This window comes from Carya illinoinensis, chromosome 7 (assembly GCF_018687715.1).
Source record: "Carya illinoinensis cultivar Pawnee chromosome 7, C.illinoinensisPawnee_v1, whole genome shotgun sequence".
NCBI lineage: Eukaryota > Viridiplantae > Streptophyta > Magnoliopsida > Fagales > Juglandaceae > Carya > Carya illinoinensis.
In genome coordinates this window covers 32,891,861-32,906,290 of record NC_056758.1, presented here as the reverse complement: position 1 = coordinate 32,906,290, position 14,430 = coordinate 32,891,861, and the positions used below count along the sequence as shown (strand labels likewise).

General features: G+C 36.3%; 2 protein-coding genes across 2 annotated transcripts; both read left to right on the top strand.

The window, feature by feature from the left end:
- Positions 1–4,416: 4,416 nt before the first annotated feature.
- Positions 4,417–5,627, top strand: LOC122316807. Its single transcript, XM_043133601.1, has one exon. The coding sequence runs from the start codon at positions 4,800–4,802 to the stop codon at positions 5,454–5,456; it is 657 nt and encodes a 218-aa protein (XP_042989535.1). The 5' UTR covers positions 4,417–4,799; the 3' UTR covers positions 5,457–5,627.
- A 5,446-nt stretch (positions 5,628–11,073) lies between these two features.
- LOC122316806 (protein MIZU-KUSSEI 1-like) lies at positions 11,074–12,273 on the top strand. The gene has a single exon (XM_043133599.1). It carries the CDS (start codon positions 11,215–11,217, stop codon positions 11,959–11,961), a length of 747 nt encoding a protein of 248 aa, XP_042989533.1. The 5' UTR covers positions 11,074–11,214; the 3' UTR covers positions 11,962–12,273.
- The last annotated feature ends 2,157 nt before the right edge of the window (positions 12,274–14,430 follow it).

The following is a 14,430-nucleotide window of genomic DNA, read 5'->3' as shown; positions in this document are numbered from 1 at the left end:
CTGCTAGATAGAGCCGTGAAGAATCCCAAAGGCTGCGTGTACTGCTCAATTATCCTCCATTTTCTTAGCCCTCTCTTTCGTATCTTTTTTTTTTTCCCCCCTCTTTAAAGGACGATAATTATTATCTAATGAATTATTGGGGGCAGAAACCAAAGACAGCCCATCGATAGAACCTCATCGTTAAACATCGAACGGGGTGACATAAGTTTCTTCCGATGTTAAACTCCGCAAATTATTAATAAAATCATCATCTCTAACAGTATTAATAATGGCCTAGTTTGATCAAAATTTGATTAGATAATTTACTTTTATAAATTTAGCTAATCACTTTTTAACAATATCAAATAATAAACTTTTTAAATTTATCACTATTTCATTAAAATATTGATTATTTAATCCATTTTCACTATATATAATCTTCCAAACTTTAAAATTTCAACAAAAAAAAAATATCAATATAGAGCCTGCCTAAAAAGTGGAAGACAGTAGAGAAAAAGAACAACTACAAAAACTGTTTGGCCGGTCTCATTTTATGATTCAGAAAAATTAAAAAATGTTCATTAATTTATTAAAATGTGAAAAAAAAATCATGCAATCGAAGGAATTTCTTATAACAATGAACATCAAATAGCAAAATCTTATAGGAAAAAGGAGAAGGGGTCCTTGAAAAAAGAACAAAAAAAGTTTTAGGAGGCTGTAACAAAGTAGTCAATGTTTTGTTTTTTCAAGTGTGGAGCGCGATGAAGATAAAAGTGGAAAAATTATTTTATAATTAAAATATTATTTGACCAGCAGTTTGAATTAGCTATATTTAATCCATGAAAAAGAAATGACTAAAATTAAAATAAAATTATTGAGTTTAATTTAGAAAATTTTTATGCAAATTATAGCTATACTTGAGCCAAAATTTAACTTCGGCTAGGTTATTACTAATGCTTTTAACTCTTTTATTAAAAGAATCTCTTTGCCACGCATGATTCATCACCATTCTTGTCCGTACACGTTTCAGCTTAATTTACTTTCTAATTTGGGTCTATTTTTATGAAAGAGTCCGTGTAAAGCATCAACACGCTGCTTATATTTAGAAAGAGGGAGAGACGAGATTTGGCATGTAGCAGTGGGGGGATACGGTGTGGGTGGGTGTCACTGTGGATAATGCATGGCATCTTTATTCCTCCTTTCTTTTCTATTTTCTTTCGATTGTTCCACGTAAACAGAATACACACACTTAAATATATATTATATATATAGTGTACGTACGTAATGAGTCATCAACATTAATTTAAGGGCTATAGTTAATGGTTTTGTTTGTCTCTGTGGTTAAGTCGACAGAGATTGTTGAAGATAAGGGTGCCTGCGGTCATGCTGGCCGGTTTGGCATCAGACATTTCGTCATTTCTCGTTTTGGCCAATACTTTATTGAGTTGATGATCAGTTTACCTGAACAACCCCCATTTATTTTATCAAGAATTTTCGATCATTTTTCTTTTCCAACTTTCGTGCTAAACAAACAAACAAACAAACAGATCCTAATATAGAGTCGTTAGGTGGCTTCTTTTCCGAATACTTGGCACCAACATACATGGAAGCGAAGCTGCACGTGTACTGCAAACAGGTGGAACTGTGTTTCTAGGACTTGTGTCGGGTCAAGAGTAGTCGGTTAACTTTGTCTACGTAGTAACGAAAACAAGAGGTTGGTCAGATTGGGAGTACTTACTACTTTGTGCTCACTGACACGACACACTTGGCGAAAAGCAAGCTGGCTGGAGCTTCAAACCCGAGATTAGCCTCGTGCCATGCATGGGCATGCCACTTGTTAAGCGGATCAACTTTCTTGCATCCAAAGTTCAAATCCCCAGAGAAATGGACGGTTTGCTGCTTCATCTCGATCCATCCCGTTCTTAAAAGATCAAGGAGAAGAAGGATAAAACTTAACGGCCTCCCACTCCTTATCTTTAATCGAGCTGGTATTTTGTGGATGGATATTTTTTCTTTTAAGACGCGCGTTGAGATCAGATAAAGAAATTTATAAAATAGTAATGAAATGGATTTAGTTGAGATATTTTGTTGAGTTGTAAAAAAAGTAAAGAGAAAAAATGAATAAATAGAATATAAAGCTAAAATAGAATATAATTTTTTTTTTAAAAATTGAATTATTTTATATATTGTTCCGAAGTTTCAAAAAGACGTAATAACTAGATCGATAAAAATTAAAAATTTTAAATTGAAAATTATTTTATATTTAAATTATGTTTAAGAAGAAAATAAAATAAAATAAATTGTAATAGATATCCAAATAGGCTAATCATTTATTTATAAGTTTAAAATTTTCTGATCAGAGTAGATGTATGATGATGTATTGTGATAGAGTTCTTTTACGGAGCTTAAGGTGTCTCTCGTTTGGTTACATGGATGAAAAATTTATAAATAATAATAAAATAATTTAAATAAGATATTTATAAGATTTTAAAAAATAAAAGAGAAAATATTAAATAAAAAATTATAAAATTAAAAGAGGGTTAATTATAATAAATTTTTATTTTAAGATTTAAAAAAATTAAATTTTTTTATATTAATTTGAGTTTGAAAAAATTATAATAATTAAATTAAAATATTAAAAATTAAAAATTAAAAAATATTTTTACTTAAAAAATATTCAAATGTGACAAAAGATGGTTTGTACGTAAAAACAAAAATGTCAACCGAAAGACTCATCGATCGGCTCCAACAAACACCACCTAAATATCCTCCTACCAACGAAAGAAAATTAGAAAAGAAAAATGACAAGAATAAGTAAGAGCTGACCAACGCCAACGGTATCTTAAAATTAAAGTCGATCTCCCTACCAAAAATGGATCAGCAGGATCAAACAGCGCACACATATGACTTTGAAAAGTCGCTTTCAAGTTTCAAGACCACTTCCTCCATGATTCAAAAAATAAAATAAAAAATAAAAAAAAGACCACTTCCTCCTATATTATATTATAATATTATATACACATACATATCGATCGTGTGTCACAAGAGGACTTGCGACTACACAAACGGGATCTAAAGACTTAAAGCATGCCAAAGAGAGTTTGAGAAATGATTTGTAGAAATTCTAAATAAGTAAGTCTCTGTATAAAAAAATAAACAACATCTTAAAAAAGTGTAAAAAAAATTGATTTATTTTTAATGGGATCCACTGTTTTAGGCACGGAACTGGTCTCGTCTCTTTACCAGCTGACCCTGCTTGAAATAAATCAAAACAAAACTAGCAAGGGCCCATTTGTGTTTTCTTCACAGGCCGGACCACTGATCAGGACGGGCTCAATAGTTAGTAGCATATTTGTCGGATAGGTTAAAGACTTAAAGTGGTTTGGGCGGAAGTTTGTATGCCTGTTAAGGCCCAATCTCTCTCTCTCTCTCTCTCTCTCTCTCTCTCTCTCTCTCTCTCTCTCTCAATTTTAAAAAATCTCATTTTGTTAAATATATTTAAAATTTGATTGGGAGAAAATATTGCCGTAACAGGTGCTGATTAATTAATCCAAAGTAAGTGCATTAGCTTTTTGTTCTTAAAACATAAAAAAATCATAGACATGTCGCGACATCATCATTCGGAGCCATACAAGTCTTATACATTTATAATTGCTTTGAAAACTTTCATATATATATATATACACATATATTTCTTATATTCTTGTTCTTCTTCTTCACGATTAGTTCTGTTTATGTTGGATACGTGGATTGCAAACACTGACACAACTCTTTATTTTTCCCTAATCATTAAATCCGTAAATAATAACAATGCCCAAAAAGAATACGAGGGTCTCTTGTACTCAACGACAACGAACGAACATTATCTCGACAAGCAGGTTGTGGTCTATCCCATTTATGAGATGTTGATACAAATTAATCCGAAAATCCATCCGGATATCATTTTTTTTGACTTTTTCTTGATTACAATAAATGCATGCATCTCTGAATTCTGACTTTTACGCATTGGACTTTTTACCAAATAGTTAGTGGTTAGGAAAAATTTAATTGTAACTATATAACTGTATATTAATATATATTAATTTAATATGATTAATTAAAAAATAAATTTTATTAAAAATAATATTAATTTAAATTTTAAATATAAAAAAAATTAATATTACACCATAAATTAATACACGTGATTTTACTCATTCATAACAAAACAATGGCTATTGCTAGTGGCATGAGATTTTTAGGTCAAGCGCCATTACGTTGCAGAACAGTACTACACGTCAGATTGAGTTGTGACCCTTTCCTGAATACGAAAATAAGTCAACCAGTACACACAGTCACACACCATCTATGTCCATTGTACGTACGATCTTTAAGAGCGTTGGGAAGGAAACGCAGTACAAGTTTGTGGACTTGTAACATGCCATGCTTCGCTTGTTTCTTTTACTTTTGGAGAAGTTTCAAAGGAAACAAACACCGAGCCGCGTGCAACGTCATTGCTTGGAAGTTGGAACGCACATCTACAACTTGAAACTTGAGGCAGTTCTTCGTGTAAAAAGTCATCAACGGAAAATCTGGATGACGGCTTCGCTTTCGTCATCCTCTTCCCTGTTCCTTTCTAATCTTATATAGTTGTGTCATGGAATTGGCCTCTGGGATACTTCGAGGTTCCCCACTCTTCCGTTTCCATTCTTTGAACCTTTTCCCACAAGACGTTTCTCCTTTTCCTGGTACGTGCACTGACACGCCTCTTCCAGTCTTTCTCCCGCGCTATATCTGTTGTCTCTGGGGTTCTGTTTTGCTATCTTTCACACGCGCATAGATTAATGGGTGTTTGCTTCTCGTCCGTTTGGGGTAGAGAGTCTCGGGCTTCTCATCCCACTGCTAAGATCATCTCCGTCAATGGTGTCCTCCGCGAATATCCTGTCCCTGTAACTGTCTCCCAAGTCCTTGAGACCGAAAAGTCCTCATCCTCTTCTTCTTCTTCGTCGTCGTCGTGTTTCGTCTGCAATTCTGACCGTTTGTATTACGACGACTACATGCCGGCCTTGGATGGTGCCGAGGAGCTTCTGGCAAATCAGATCTACTTCGTGCTTCCCGCTTCTAAGCTTCAGCAGCGGTTGACTGCTTCGGATATGGCCGCCTTGGCCGTCAAAGCCAGCGTTGCTCTTCAGAATTCCTCCCAAAACAACGGTAATCGCCGGAAGAAGGCCCGTATATCTCCGGTTATTATGGTTAAGCAATCGGTTTCTTTCGAAAGTACTAAGATTGACTATGACGGCACTGAAGATCGATTTGGGTATGGGTACGGACCCAGATCGCAAAAGAAGACCCCCGTTACGGATGCCAAGCCGGGCGTCAGTGGATTATCTCGAGCCGGGTCTGTGAGAAGGTTGCAGAGATACACTTCTAGTAGGGCGAAGATGGCGGTTCGTTCCTTTAGACTCAAGTTGAGCACCATTTACGAAGGGACTGTTCTCTAGATGAATTCCTTCTGCTCTGTGTAACTACATCAGAGAAAGTTAATATTCCTTCTTTCTTCTTACGTTCAATCGTTTCTGTAACATACTTATCTCCATGTAAACAAAAACGGAGGTTGGGACTGAGTTTGTACTTTTTGCAGTTTTGATTAATCAATCATTCATCTTAAATTTTGGGCTTTTGTCTGCAACAAATTCGCTTGCTTTTCATCCATTCGTAGTTCTTCAATTCTATGTATGTTTCTTGAATCGAGAACTGCTCTAGATAGTTTTATCCTATACATCCTTTGTCTTTCTACCGTCAAGAAGAATATACTCTTGATACAAATTACTTGGCTGAGAAAGCAGCATCCTGGTTAAATCCGGAACACATGATTAAGAGGATAATCCCACTCTAAAGGATGACAGGGATCCCGATTGATCTGGTTTCTATCGAGAAAATGAATGGTGGCCCGCAAGCGTGTGAACCCAGACCAGCTTCCGGCATCTATCTGAGCTGCTAGTGCCACCGCCCAAATGCCAAGAATTCCACGCACATTTAGATTGGGAAGAGCAATTTCAAACCCACGTGTATTGAAAAAATGGAACCGTCCATCGTTTTGCACTATGAATCATGATTGGGTCATCCTCGTTAATTTTTTGGTGCCATATCTGATGCTGCGAAAATGAATTGCGGTAGCGACGTTGCTCCCTCCTATCATTGCGGTATACTTAATTCATTGCGCCATAACGTGAACGGATTGTATTATTAAATGGCCACTAGTGCCTACATTTTCAAAGATGACATGTATCTTTTTTGTGCCTTAGCAATTAAAAAGTAAGATACTCCTTAGAGAAAAATAAATTGGTAAGAAAGATACTCCCTGGGTTTTGTCTTCTTCTTGTCTGAATTATTAGAGTACTGAGATGGGCCTATAGTGTAGACTAAAGTAGACCCAAAGTAGAGTGCTAGCTGTAGCTAGGCTTGATATGAGCGGAGCCCACCAAGTTTTCTTACAGGAGGGGATGTGAACAAGGGCCCCCAAATTCATTTCCACCAAATCTATCTAGGCCGTGGAATTTGTTTTGCGAGGCCTGGACCAGTTTTCTGCTTAGGAGGCTTTTGTATAGATGGATATGGTCCGGAAAGGTACCTCAAAGAAATGAACATGACCAATAGGTTGCTAGGTTAAATAGGCTTGGTGCTATTTATATTTAGAAAAAATCTAGTTATAAGTATAATTGTATACTAAAATATACATCAATCGAATGTGATTAGTCAAAAAGTTAATTTGATTAAAACTAGTACTAATTTAAATTTTAAATATGAAGTAATCAGTATTAGTACACTAATTAATACGCGACTTTGTTTGTATGTAACAAAACTCTTATATTTATTATGGCCTGTCATAAATATTCTAAGGATTTTTTTTTTCTTTTGCAAAAGAATTACACAGAATCTTATATTTAAGTACCGCAAAAGTACACATGGGACATTTGCACAAAATTTCTTAGAAAATAAGTGATTTTGCAGCGAGAAATTCGTAAATGGACTAAACCTACTTTACCGACTTATAAAAGTTTTGGTGATTGTGTTGGTGTTAAAATGGAGTATGCTTTTTGTCAACAGAAAAGGTAAAGAGGGACAGAATTAACCGAGATAAAGGAAAAGGTAATTAAGGATGAGGGAGAGAAACCCGATCGAGAGCAGTACTATCCTTTACGTGGAGTAAATAAACATAATATATATTATACTCATTGTGGAGCCCTTTAGGATGGGCTTAGACTATGATAAACCGAAAAGCTACCCTAGGATAACTTAAATCATAGCTTAGAACGGGCACTAAAGTCTTGTCGACTCAAGCTCGTAACCTCTCCATTATCGATCAGACCACGTGTAGGTAAGCCTCTTATCACTAAGCTATTTGTGATATTACATGTTGAGTAATCACGATAAATATGGGTGGTGTATACAATCACATATTATTTTAAAAAAATCGGATATGATCCTACGTACCGATCTTTACAATAATTTCAATAGAAATTCAATTATATCATTGACTAATAATCTTTTTCGAATGTAGGTTAAATGTAGTTTGAGCCTTGTTACAGTACTAATACCTTTGGTTGTTGATTTTTGGTTTATTTCTCCTTTTATCCATAGACAGATCATGGAGTAGCACTACAGCTGTTGTGATCAGTTTCATGATCTTTCTATAATTAAGTAAAACGGCCTTCCAATTGGGTAACAATATGCATGCAGATTCAAGCTAGCTAATTATAGAAGTGATAAAACGTAAAGTTTCAATCAATTAAGCTGCTTTCTTAAAAGTATTGTTCTCTTTCATCCAGATACACTGGATGCCCACAGTCCCCATGTCCCCACAGGTTTCCCACTCACTCCCTGCACAATACGTGATATGTTATTAAGCCTCCCACTTTCACAGCAGTAACTATTCCTGTCTCCTCAGTAATGGCTGCACCAAAAGTACGTCTGTCCCTCTCAAACATTATAATTATATCATGTCCTGATCATCATCGATCATGATCATAACCCTAAATGTTCGTGTGCGTGTTTCAAACGTTGTCATTATACATTTGGTCGACATATAATATACCCTGCACTAATATTATTATGTCATTAATTTCCTATCAAAACGTACGTGCATGCGACGATGGCAATTCATGTCACTTTTGTTTTGTGGATACTTAAATAAATCCTTCATCCACGACAAAGACAAAACACCAGTCGTATGAAAGACTTTGCATGCTGCCCTCGTTAATGAAAGTAAGCAAGCAATATTGCTTGATTTGGACATATTTTAGTAGGCCAGAATAATATTATACTTAAAATTAGTATAATATCTTAATTCCTTTGTCCACCCATAATGGTATATATGGGGCATAATCAACTGTGTTTTCTCTTATACTGTCTTTTTTTCTCCTCTGTGCTCTCCTATTATTTCTGCTAATTATTGGGTATTACCAGGAATACTCTCTCTCTCTCTCTCTCTCTCTCTCTCTCTCTCTCTCTCTCTCTCTCTCTCTCTCTCTCTCTCTCTCCGTGTGTGTGTATATATATATATATGTGTGTGTGTGTGTGTCAGTATGAGCTTCGATTCTAAAATGGGTTGTTATTAGTAGGTAGCGATACTAATATGATCAATACGTTATATATACGTACGTACGATGAACTACTTAATTAAATTAACAGCTTTAATTATATTCCCACGAGGAATCAATCAATGTGTAGATTGTCGTGCCCTCATATCAAGTTCGAGCACTACTCGACTCAGAGCGCGCATGACACGATTGCGACCCATAATCGAAAAACCAAAGGAAAAGCTAGCATTGCTTTATATAAAGAAAAGAGGATGTGGGAGATCCTATTGTTTTGTTTTCTTCCTGAAATCTGTCGACAAAAAGTTTTTGATGGCTTTTCCAACAGAGAGCACGTAGGTAGATCGGTCCAACTGGGCAATGATCATGCCTCATGGAAATATATATATATATATATATATGCATACAAAATATAGACATATAAACGCAAACACACAATCCAGCTTTTGAAGAGCTGGTGAAATAGTGCTATGGTAGCAGGAATATTGAATCATGAGGTGGAAAAAAAGCAGCCAAGCGTGCAAAAACCTAGTTCCCTTAGTCAGTAACGTGGGCTGTGGGCCAATTGCTTTTGATGTTGAATAGATAAGAATGAGTAACCCTACATGTAGTTATGTATGGTTGTGTAAGTATTATACGTACATTCTTTTTAAAAGGCAATTAGATTTATTATTAAAAAAATTATTATTTTTTCATATAAATCTTATATTTTATTTATTTTTAAAAGAAATATAAAGAGTTTGCATATTGATTTATAACTACAAATATTATTTCTCAACAAAAGCAATGGATGCTCTTCGATACACTTCTTTTTGGTCACGGATTATTTGAAGATAAGAGTACTGTAGGATCAGGATGAAGCTAGCTAGCCCTTTTCTAAGAGAAAAACTACGCCCCCTTGTTGCATTTGATGACCAAGCTTTCCACAGGAGGATTGCTGAGAAAAATTGGGTCATGTTTTTCCTAACAATCGTATATATAACACTAATTATGTAGTAAATCTTGATGTGTCTGTCACATTAATCATAATTAATCTTGGCTTAATTAATTGTCTGTTACGCTAACGATATTACACGATTGTTACGCTAAGATTTTTTCTTAAAAGAGATATTCCTTCCATCATGACGAGCTTTACTAGTGATTTGTTTTAACATATCTAAGAATAATTGACAGTTTGGGTTCAATTAAACCATCATTAATGGCAATACTACTCCTTTGGTCATGACTAGCTCGCTTATCAAAATGATTGTACATTAAGTAAACCTAAAGATATAATGATGGAAAAGGATATAGTCATGGATACAAAGATTGTGCATAGAAAAAAACACAGGCAATGGTTACACAAAATGATCATCGAGCAGGCATTGTTACGCATCTTTCTCGGTAATGAGTACTAGGCTAGGCTATACAAGCTAGGAAAGGTACGTAAAATCCTCTTACCCACTGATATCTCAACCAAATAACATGAATGAAATGAGATCATCTTCGATGTTTTATATCTTTTAGCTCATATATAGACACTATCTAATTATTAGTCTAGTGTAGCAATATAGCTTAGACACAGCTTGATCATGAAATAATCATTCAACTGTCTCTCTTTCGGTGAAGATTGGATATTCATGCTTCATTACTCTTCTATTTCCCATCATTAGTTGCCTAAGAAACACTTTTTTTTTTTTTTAAGATTATAGGAGTGGTGATTGACTAAAGTAAACTTGCCGCACACTTGCAGTGAAATCTCATAGAAAATTCGGGCCATACGAATAATTTTCGCCATTTTGGTTGGAATCTGACGCGCATTGAGCATAGATTGAGATGCTATTTATCATTAGGATAAACATCTGAAATCAGTATCTCGGGGGCAGCAGGAAAGTTAGACAGACAGGACTGATGGGTCTAATCATTGCCTTGGGCGTGCTTCCTAGCTGCGCATACTCATGCATGCCATCCCATCTACTTTATTGGACCTTTTTTTTCTTTTTTCTTTTCTGTTTCAAACTTTTGCTTTTCGCCTGGGGAAAGACTTAACTGAGGTAATTCCTTAATGATACTATTCTTAATTGCTAATTAATTAGGTCTTCTTTTTCTGTTATCTCCTCCACCTTTCTTTGCACGGGTAATGGGTAGTTGCTGAGACATTTTGATAAAGATGGAATGTCGGTAAAACCTATAAAAGCCAAAATTATTCTGTAAATAAATCTATAAATATACTTTTTTTTTTTTTGGGTCTAAGCCAAAGTATGGTACTTGTGTTGCTCTTGTTTCTCCATTGTTTTTGCCTTCAGATGTTGGTAAATTTAAACAATGAATCCCGCACGTCGACCCATCAATTTCACGCAAGCTTTCAGCGTCAGGCACGCCACGCACCCGAGTAATTCCAAGTTTGGGACCCCGCACGCCCTCGTGGGCAGAATTATTGCCCACGATCGAATCCTCGGCCCACTCTCTCTCTCATTCATTCTCCAAATGCCTTTCCGTCACTCTGCTCCCCTCCTTTGCTTATTTATTGGCTGTTTAGGTCACCGCTCTCCTTACTCTCTATACCTAAACTTCTTCTTCGGCTACGAGTTATAGCTGCTTTGCTCTCTCTCTCTCTCTCTCTCTGGCATTAACTCCTAGCTATTAGTTGAGAAGCAAACAAACTTCGAATATATACGCAAACATGAGGATGATAGACTTGGGAAGCCAAAGAGGTCCAGCCTTACATATTATGGACACTGCTACCTCTGTTGAGTGTGGCAGAGAAGTGAGGTTCCGAAGATCCTTTCGGTCCCTGGTCGAGTGCATGGTCCCATGCTGTGGCTTCCAACCCACCGACTCTCTTTCCAGCGACACTGAGTCAACTCACAGCTTCTCCTCCAGCAGTACTGTCACCGGCACCTTCTTCGGTTACAGGAAAGGCCGAGTCAGCTTCTGCCTGCAAGATGACACCAGAAGCTCGCCTCTTCTGCTGCTGGAATTCGCCGTCCCCACCGCCTACCTTGCCCGAGAGATGCAGCACGGCGTGCTGAGAATTGCTCTCGAGTGTGGGAGACAAAAGGAGATGATGATCAGGTCCAGCTCCTCCTCCATGAGCTCCACCGCCGTCTCCAGCTGCTCGCTCTTCAACGTGCCCGTTTGGTCCATGTACTGCAACGGCAGGAAGGTTGGGTTCGCAATAAGGCGTCAGATGACTGCGAGCGACGTGGCGGTGCTGAAGCAGATGCAGACGGTCTCTGTTGGAGCGGGTGTTCTGCCAGCAGTTGGGCCGAACAAGTCCGAGGTGGATGGGGATGGCGGTGGTGACCTCTTGTACCTAAGAGCCGGGTTTGAGCGAGTCGTTGGCTCGGTTGATTCCGAGTCCTTTCACATGATTAACCCAGTTGGGAGTTCCGGTCAGGAGCTCAGCATATTTCTGCTCAGATCATGATGCCAGAGATAGCAAACGCCGACCCATTGCGGAGGCCTCCCCGAAATATTTGACTATATTGAAGATGATTAATTTGCTGGATCAGGAGATATGTCATATACTGATGTATATGACTATATATATGATCGAGGATCCCAATCACCTACTTTCATATCTTAGAACAATCAGTTCTTAGTAGTATTCGATATATCGAACGCACGTATGCTTGTGTTTATTGTGGTTGATAATTTCTAATTTGGATGTATTATTTGCTCAAGAACGAAAAGTTAAACAGCATATATATATATATTGAATCTGGTGTCTTTCTCCTAATTGCATATTTCGTTATCTATTCATGGCTAGTTTTATATGGCTCAGTTCTGAGTCACACAAGAACTTTTGAAGAAAATATATTCATTTTCAACTAAAAGCTTAAACGTGTACCCTCGTCTCATTGCATAATTATATAAATGCAGTATACCCTCTTGCAATTGAACAAAATTTCTAGAGAATTAAAGATCAATAGAAAAGGATATCATGTATTTTGATTACCGGCCTCTTGCAACTAGTAGAATGCAGTCGGACACTTACATGTTAAAAGGTAGGGTGGCAAATCATGTTAACTGGTTGTGTTTATATCCTGTCAAGTTGTGTATATTATATGATATGGATTGACCTAATATAATCCATTAAGCTTGATTAGTCAGATTTTCAAACCCTAACATAATCTATTAAAATAATAGGCTAATATGACACGATTTATTATAAATTAATTAAAAATATATCGATACTATCCATTTCAATTTATTTATGTAAATGGGTGAAATTGACCAAATAATCAATTTGACCTGATCAACATAATTTTACATAAAATTTAAAATCACAACATCTTTCAAAAATATAAAACTAATTATATAAATCTAAAATTACAACCCAAACATTAAAAACACCAAAATTGTAATCTATAGAAAGTGTGCGAGGCAGTCGTGGACTCATTCGACTGAAAGACTTGTTTGGACCTGTCTAAACAAAATCGGGTTGATCAAGTTAAGCAACAAATCGGGTTTAATAATATATGTGTGCGCGCTGTATAATATATATATATATATATATATATATATATAAACATATGATCAGAAACTATGCAGGATGGTATCTCGAGAGAAGGATTTGATGAAGATATTCTAGATTTTTAGGGTATTAATGATAAAATTATGAGTTTTTTACACCTCCAATATTATTGTACGTTTTCATATTAAATTGTTGAAATTTAATCACATCATCACGGTCTCCAGCCACTTTAATCACAATTAATTAAGTATATATTTGTCGTCTGCTATTACTTCATTTTTTTTTGAAGAAAAAAAAAGAGAGAAAATATTAGGTAATGAGAATCTCAACTATTTAATTTGGGAAAAAAATTGGAGATCGATAGAGAGACCTAGCTGGCTAATCCAACTATATGATAAGACATGAAGAATTCTAGAAGACTTTGATCGATTTAATTTACAGGCCAATAGGATCGGCGAAGGGAGATGTTGTATGCACGAGAAATTATTTTCAGTTTGGTGGCCTCTTCCTTGTAAAACGACGCATCAGCCTTTCAGTTGACCGTTCTTTTGCTGTGTAGTGCGAGAATGAAATGATATTGATCCCAGGCCAGATCATGATCAGGCTCAGCTAGCTAGACGTGGTGGCCTGGGCAAATGGATCATCGAAAAAGATCAAATGAAAAAAAAGAAAAAGATTATTGAAGAATTGACCGATGCTAGCTGCGGTACTAGGAAGAGCTTAATGTCTTGCATTATTTTTGTGGTTAATTGTGATATATCCAGCGACAACTTTATGATAATTTGGTGCCAGAGGAACGCCAATAAGTCGATGGATGGATCGAGCTGTCCCGTCACACGTGACATACTATAGCCTGTTCTTGGCTTCTTCTTCTTCCCTAGCTATTGCCATGCACATCCATAAACTGAGGCATCCGAGGCCATGCACGCGTGTTAATCTGATTGACTGTTGACTACTGCACCCAACTTTAAATTATTGTTTCTTTTCTTTTCTTGTTTTTCGAAGGCCCTGTTGATTTGTTGTTGTTACATGCAACATGTGTATGCATATAATATATATATATATATATAGTGACTTCCAGCGCGCGCAGTGTGATTGATTTGTTTTGTGTCCCCCGTAAAAGAGTCTCCGAATATCTATGTGTTTTTTGGTTGATGATCAGAATATTTTAGTTCGCTTTGTGCATGTGAATTAGGAAAAAATTGGTGGATAAGATAACGAAGATACGGACATGCACACGAGTAAATTGCCTATTGATCACCAAGACAAAATGCTCCATTACCTTGCTAATTTCCTGCTTCTGTTCTGTAGATGCCTTTACTTTTAACCCTAGAAAGCTAGCTAGCTAGCTAGCTAGCAAACCTGAATATATATCTGACCTAATATCTTCTAGTGCTGTTATCTCATCCGATCCAACGA